Source organism: Amia ocellicauda, chromosome 16, assembly GCF_036373705.1.
Source record: "Amia ocellicauda isolate fAmiCal2 chromosome 16, fAmiCal2.hap1, whole genome shotgun sequence".
In the NCBI taxonomy this organism is placed as follows: domain Eukaryota; kingdom Metazoa; phylum Chordata; class Actinopteri; order Amiiformes; family Amiidae; genus Amia; species Amia ocellicauda.
This window is the reverse complement of record NC_089865.1, coordinates 26,960,587-26,967,421: the sequence shown is the minus strand read 5'-3', so window position 1 is coordinate 26,967,421 and position 6,835 is coordinate 26,960,587. Positions and strand designations below refer to the sequence as shown.

General features: G+C 40.0%; 1 protein-coding gene across 1 annotated transcript in view; it reads left to right on the top strand.

Annotated features, from left to right (window-relative positions):
* Nucleotides 1-841: 841 nt before the first annotated feature.
* The window catches only part of LOC136711854 (uncharacterized), a 28,375-nt gene continuing 22,381 nt past the window's right edge, over nucleotides 842-6,835 (top strand). The window contains exons 1-2 of the mRNA XM_066688415.1: nucleotides 842-1,197; nucleotides 1,511-1,611. Of these exons, the coding sequence (XP_066544512.1) occupies nucleotides 945-1,197; nucleotides 1,511-1,611 (354 nt within the window). The 5' untranslated portion in view covers nucleotides 842-944. The remainder of the gene's footprint in view (nucleotides 1,198-1,510; nucleotides 1,612-6,835) is intronic.

The following is a 6,835-nucleotide window of genomic DNA, read 5'->3' as shown; positions in this document are numbered from 1 at the left end:
ATAAATTCTGAAGTGTTTAGGGCTATATTATCTGCTCAGATTCAGCCAAATGCTTCAAAACTCATTGGACGGCCCTTCACAGTAAAGATGGACAATGACCCGAAGCATACTGTGAAAGCCACTCAAGACTTTAATACGAAGAAGTGGAATGTTATGCAATGGCCAAGTCATTCACCTGACCTGAATCCAATTCAGCATGCATTTCACTTGCTGAAGGCAAAACGCTCCAAGAACAAGCAGGAACTAAAGACAGCTGCAGTACAGGCCTGGCAGAGCATCACCAGAGAAGAAACCCAGCATCAGGTGATGTCTATGAGTTCCAGACTTCAGGCAGTCATTAACTGCAAAGGATTTGCAACCAAGTATAGAAACTCACAATTTAATTAATGATTATGTTAGTTTGTCTAATTACTTTTGAGCCCCTAAAATTGGGGGGTCCACATCTAAAAATGGGTGTAATTCCTACACTGTTCACCCAATGTGATTGTAAGTACCCTCAAATTAAAGATGAAAGTCTACACTTAAAGCTTGATTGTTTCCTTTCAAATCCATTGTGGTGGTGTACAGAGACAAAATTATGACAATTCTGTCACTGTCCAAATATATATGGACCTAACTCTACGTGCATGTGGATGAAATTTATCTCAGTATTCATGACAACAGATTTCTTAATATAATGAATACATTTTTTCAAATAAAATTTAAAAGCATTTGGTCTATATTTTTCAGCGGTATACTGTCACGAAAACAACATGAATTGACAGTGCTGTATGCTTCCTGTTTTTATCTTATTTTAAGTAAGCACAGCATGACAAAATTCTTAGAGACGGAACCGGAAATGGGACGTGGACTGCATTGTGTGCTACACCGTCTTTCGGAGTTCAGAGGTCCGAGATTAATAATATAGTTCGGCTGTTTTGAAAACTGCTGCACAAGACGGAATAATGCATCAGTATTTGACTGAGTTTAATTCCCAGCTCGCCTCTGTCCTGGAGGATGCAGTCAAAACAGCGATATGTGAAATTACAAAGCTGTTTGAGGTCAGTTTGACTGCTTTCCAGCTCGAAATGGCCCAAAGTAAAGCAGGAGAATACGGACTGAAGAGTGCGGGACAGGCGGCTCCGTGTGTGGCCTGTCGCGGTGCTGAAGTCCGGGCAGCAGAGCAGGAATGGCGGAGAGAGACGGAAGACACAGCTGGTAAGAGAGGAGTCGTGATGCGACATCATTTCCGCCGAGCCGCGGCCAGGCAGTGCATTTGACAGTGGTTTCCATTGAGCATGGTACAGAGAGATGCGCATATTTAAACCATATTGGAAACTGTTCCAAGAGGGGAGGAGGTTACGGTATTGAGATGAATCACTTTTTATTATTGTTATTGTTATTGATTCTCTATGCCGCTAAATGCTGCATATTTTTGAATAAAAAATAGTTTCACATTTTAAATGTTGTTTTTTTCGAATTAATTTGTATGTTTATAATTGTTCTATAACTCTGCTCTGAATGAATGAAGAGGTGTCCTGTGTCCAGTCTGCAGAGGGAGTGACTGAGCTGTATCCTGTGCATTTCAAACAGGAGGGAACAGGACTGGAATCTGTCCTCAGTGAAGAGGAGGTGAGGGATCTGATTTAACCTAGTAGGGGGGACTTCAAGTAACTTGTTGAACAATAATACAGAATCATGCCCTTAACATTAAAAAAAAAACAAAAAACTTACGTTCATAGTACTACATGATCTTCAAAATATATTAGATCTGCTATCAAAGGCTTTAGGTTACACGTGTTACAAGGTAGAGATTTGAAGTCAGATAATCCCTTATCAGAAAAGCAACTGTGCAGCAGATTCTGTTTGTTTTGTGTACCTTTGCATGATGTATAACAAATTTCACAACTGTTATGTTATAATGCAGGGGTTCTTAACTTTTCTAACAGTGACCCCTTTTGAGGTTGAAAATACTTTCTACAATATCTGATGGTGTTCTTCTCCCATCTACCAATTGAGAATCATTTAAAATAGGGACCAGGGGGGCAGGGAGCTCTGGCAATGGGAGATGTTCCTCTAAGTAAAGAAGACAAAGGAAACCTGCTAGTAGGAAAGTCCTGAAATGGTTGTACCTCAATGCCAGGAGTATAAGGAACAAGATGTTGGGCTTAGAAGCCACAGTGCTGGCATGTGATTATGATGTTGTAGGAGTGACGGAAACATGGCTTACAGAAAACGATGGGGATGAATACAAGTTGGAAGGATACACACAGTTTAGGAGAGAGGGGGTGGGGTAGCATTATATGTGAAAAATTACATTGAGGCAGAAGAACTCAAATTATATCCCAGTAATGGAACAGAATCTTTGTGTGTGAAACTTTTAGACGAGATCTGGAGGATTAGTGGTAGGAGTGTGTTACAGACCACCCAACTCAGATACTCAGCAAGATGTTGCATTGTACAGTGTAATCAGGACTGCATGTAACAAGGATGTGACTGTTATAATAGGGGATTTCAGTTTCCCAAACATAGACTGGGAAAGCCCGGTTGGGACTACAGATGCAGAAATAGAAATGGTTGAGATGGTAAATGGCTGCTTTCTAACTCAATTTGTCAGGGAACCAACAAGGTCTACAATTTCAGAAAAGCAAACCTTGAAGGTATGAGGTGGCACTTAGAAGAGGTAGACTGGAGCACACTGGATACAGATTCAGTTGAAAATGAATGGTTATGTTTTAAGAATATACTAATTGAGGCTCAGGAGCAATTTGTACCACAACTTAGCAAATTGAGGACCAAAAAACACTGGCCAAAATGGTTTAATAGAGGTATGCAAAAAAATATGAAGAGGAAGAAAATGTTGTATAGCGCATACAAAAGGGATGGAGATGAAACAAAATACATAGAATATGTTGAGCTGCAAAGAGATCTTAAGGATCAGGAAAGAAACATAGCATTTGGAGCTAAAACTAATGCAAAGAGCTTTTTTCAATACTACAACAGCAAGAGGACAATAAAAGAGGAAGTGAAAAGGCAAAAATGGAAGTATCTTGGAAAACGAACAAGATGTGGCAAATGTTCTAAATGAGTATTTCACAGAGGTTTTTACAAAGGAAAAGACAGATAACAGGCTACAGGTTAACAATCAGTCCAGGCAAATCCTAAGAGAGATCAGGATAAATGAGGAGGAGGTACTAAAGGGACAAGCAGAATTAAAAACAACCAAATCACCTGGGCCTGGGATTTCCAACAGTACAAGAAATTAGGGAAATGATTTATAGGCCTCTATCTCAAATATTCCAAATGGCACATCCCTTGTTCTAAGTGTCAACTGACTGGAAGACAGCAAATGTCATTCCAATCCACAAGAAAGGGGACAAAACTGAGCCAGGAAATTACAGACCAATCAGTCTCACCTGCATCACCTGTAAAATGTTGGAAAAAATGATTAGACGTAAAATAGAAGAGCATCTTAATGAAAACCATATTCTTGGAGATAGTCAACATGGGTTTAGACGAGGCAGATCGTGTCTTACTAATTTATTAGCATTTATTGAACATACAACTGCATCTGTAGATCACGTGAAAGCATATGATATGATATACTTAAATTTTCAGAAAGCTTTTGATAAGGTTCCACACCAAAGACTGATCCTCAAATTGGAAGCTGTAGGCATTCAGGGTAATGTAAGTAGATGGATTAAATTGGGCTACAAGGCATTCAAAACGGAAAACAGGAGACACTTCTTCACACAGAGAGTAATCACAATCTGGAACAAACTCCCCAACAATGTGGTAGATGCTGAAAATTTGGGAATATTTAAAAATAGGCTGGATAGGATCCTTGGATCACTCAGTTATTAATGGACACCAAATGAGCACGATGGGTCGAATGACCTCCTCTCGTTTGTAAACTTTCTTAAGTTCTTATGTTCTCTTATATCTCTTGACAGAGAATCTTGAAAATTTGTGTGCTGGTCTTGATGGATTGACTGTATGAACAGCTTCATCTATTACTTGTTTGAGCAGGGGTGGCATTTTCTTAGCTGCGAATCATACAATGTATCCACAATGCGACAGGGGCAATGGCTTCTACTTTCGTGACTACCCCACTGTGTTTTCCAGTCATAGCTCGTGCGCCATCTGACCAGATTTCTATACGCTTGTTTCAGTCAGTTTCAAGCTCACATACATATGTGTCCAGCAATACAAAGAGCTGATCGCTGGTGGCGCCCTTGGGAATAGGCTGACAGAACGAAAATCCTTGTTAATTTCTCCCTCTTCAACAAATCTGGATACATCTGTATAGTATAGTATCGAAAACTCGAAAGTGTTACATTATTTTTATCCAACTGCTTTTAATTTTAGTTTCAAAGTTGTTTTATGAAGCATTTATGCCTTAAACATTTGTGCATCTCTGGAGACATCAGTGGTCTCGTCAAGTTGTAAAGAAAATGTAGTGTGTATTTTTAGCTTAAGCGATCAACTGCTTTTCCACGTCTCTTGCCATGTGCCCAATGCAGTTAGACACAGGATCATGTGACACTGGTATCAATGCTAGCTGCTCGGCAGCACTTTTCACACACATCATTTAAATCATTTCCTTAGCGCACGGTAAGAAAAATGTCTTGCCTAATTTGTGTGACTTCCTAGTTTTGGCAATCTGTCTTATTTTGTTGTAGCTAACTGGATGAGCCTCCTGGCTCACAGTGGTGGCTTTTTGGAGGGTAGGTTGATGACCTCTTAGACCCCGTTCACACTTATTAGGTCGGCCCTGGGCCGCCTCAAATTTAGTCCTACTTTTTTTAGAGACCACGTTCACATTTGCGGTTTGAGGAGACCTAAGTGCGTTCACGCGGGCGAAAAAGAGGCCTAAATTAAATGTATGCCGGGAATTAAACACATCTGCTCAAACAAACCAGTTATGCATGACATTAGGTCAGCTTACAGTCATATGCGATGTATTTATAATCACAACTTATTGATATATATATAGGCTATTGATCGTTTGTATATTTTCATTGAAAGTAATCTTAACCCTTTGCAGCCGAAGCTTTCTAATATAATTAAAAAATGTGCTGGTTCGATGGGGAATTGAATTAATATATTTCCCTTTTCCAATGTCTGTCTTTGGTTCTGCAAGTCTAAAAGTGCTGTTATACAATTTACCCGAAAGCGAAGCACATTTAGTAGGACATCTACATTAAATCACAATAAATCGTAAGCATTAGTTATCAATAGCCTATTGAGATTCATAATCTGAAAATGTCTATTACATACACACACATACAGTACATATAATATATTACAGTAGCAGCACTTCAGAAGTGTACGTCTCTTCGGTGCTGTTTGCTGCAGGTTGATTTGTCCCATGCAGTCTAAGCTGCTGCTCAGTTTTCTCTGGACTCCACTGCGTTTGTTGTCTGATCTTTGCATTTTTATTTTCCTTTTAACTTGGTCGGGGAGTGATTGATAGCCATTGATCGCTTCTATAGTTGTATCCTCATAGACAGCAGCGTTCATACACTTCCTTCGGTTTATCATCCATCCACATAAACAGTGCTTTAATTTCTGCATCGTCCCAGTTGTTACCTCCAACGGCATTTGTGATTGTACTGCTCAGCTCAATATAATTGCATTTCGGATTGGATAGTTAAACAGCTGGTCTCATTTTAAAATGCACTGATTTGAATGGAAATCTGCTTTGGTTAAATGTATATCGTTTTAATGCAAAAGTGAATACCTGGTCCTGTTCACATACTGTTAAATTTCAGACTTCAGTCATACTTAGTACAAGAAAAAACAAAGTTTACCAGCTACACACACTTTTATTTTCATTGATCGAGAGGTTTGAACTGTTTACATCATTATAACTCATTACTTAGCCTATACTTTTTAATGTATATAAAGATGTGAGCTAGCGAAATGTATCTGTACATGTAAGGCTATAAATCGATATGACATTCTAACAATATAGAGACAATACTGTTTGTCTTGTGCAGTGGTGTAAGCTGTATTGCTGCCTGTGTTTATTCTGCGGTGGCGAGAAGCGGCGTCTCTTTGAATCAGACACGCAGTCTCTGGGGGCGTGGCTTGAGCTGAGTCACACACTGACGCTTTCCAACGGCCCAGGGCCCGGCGCGTTCATATTCACAGTTAAAGCCGATTTACACTCGCCTAAAGGATTATTAGGAACACCTGTTCAATTTCTCATTAATGCAATTATCTAACCAACCAATCACATGGCAGTTGCTTCAATGCATTTAGGGGTGTGGTCCTGGTCAAGACAATCTCCTGAACTCCAAACTGAATGTCTGAATGGAAAAGAAAGGTGATTTAAGCAATTTTGAGTGTGGCATGGTTGTTGGTGCCAGACGGGCCGGTCTGAGTATTTCACAATCTGTTCAGTTACTGGGATTTTCACGCACAACCATTTCTAGGGTTTACAAAGAATGTTGTGAAAAGGGAAAAACATCCAGTATGCGGCAGTCCTGTGGGCGAAAATGCCTTGTTGATGCTAGAGGTCAGAGGAGAATGGGCCGACTGATTCAAGCTGATAGAAGAGCAACTTTGACTGAAATAACCACTCGTTACAACCGAGGTATGCAGCAAAGCATTTGTGAAGCCACAACACGTACAACCTTGAGGCGGATGGGCTACAACAGCAGAAGACCCCACCGGGTACCACTCATCTCCACTACAAATAGGAAAAAGAGGCTACAATTTGCACAAGCTCACCAAAATTGGACAGTTGAATACTGGAAAAATGTTGCCTGGTCTGATGAGTCTCGATTTCTGTTGAGACATTCAGATGGTAGAGTCAGAATTTGGCGTAAACAGAATGAGAACATGGATC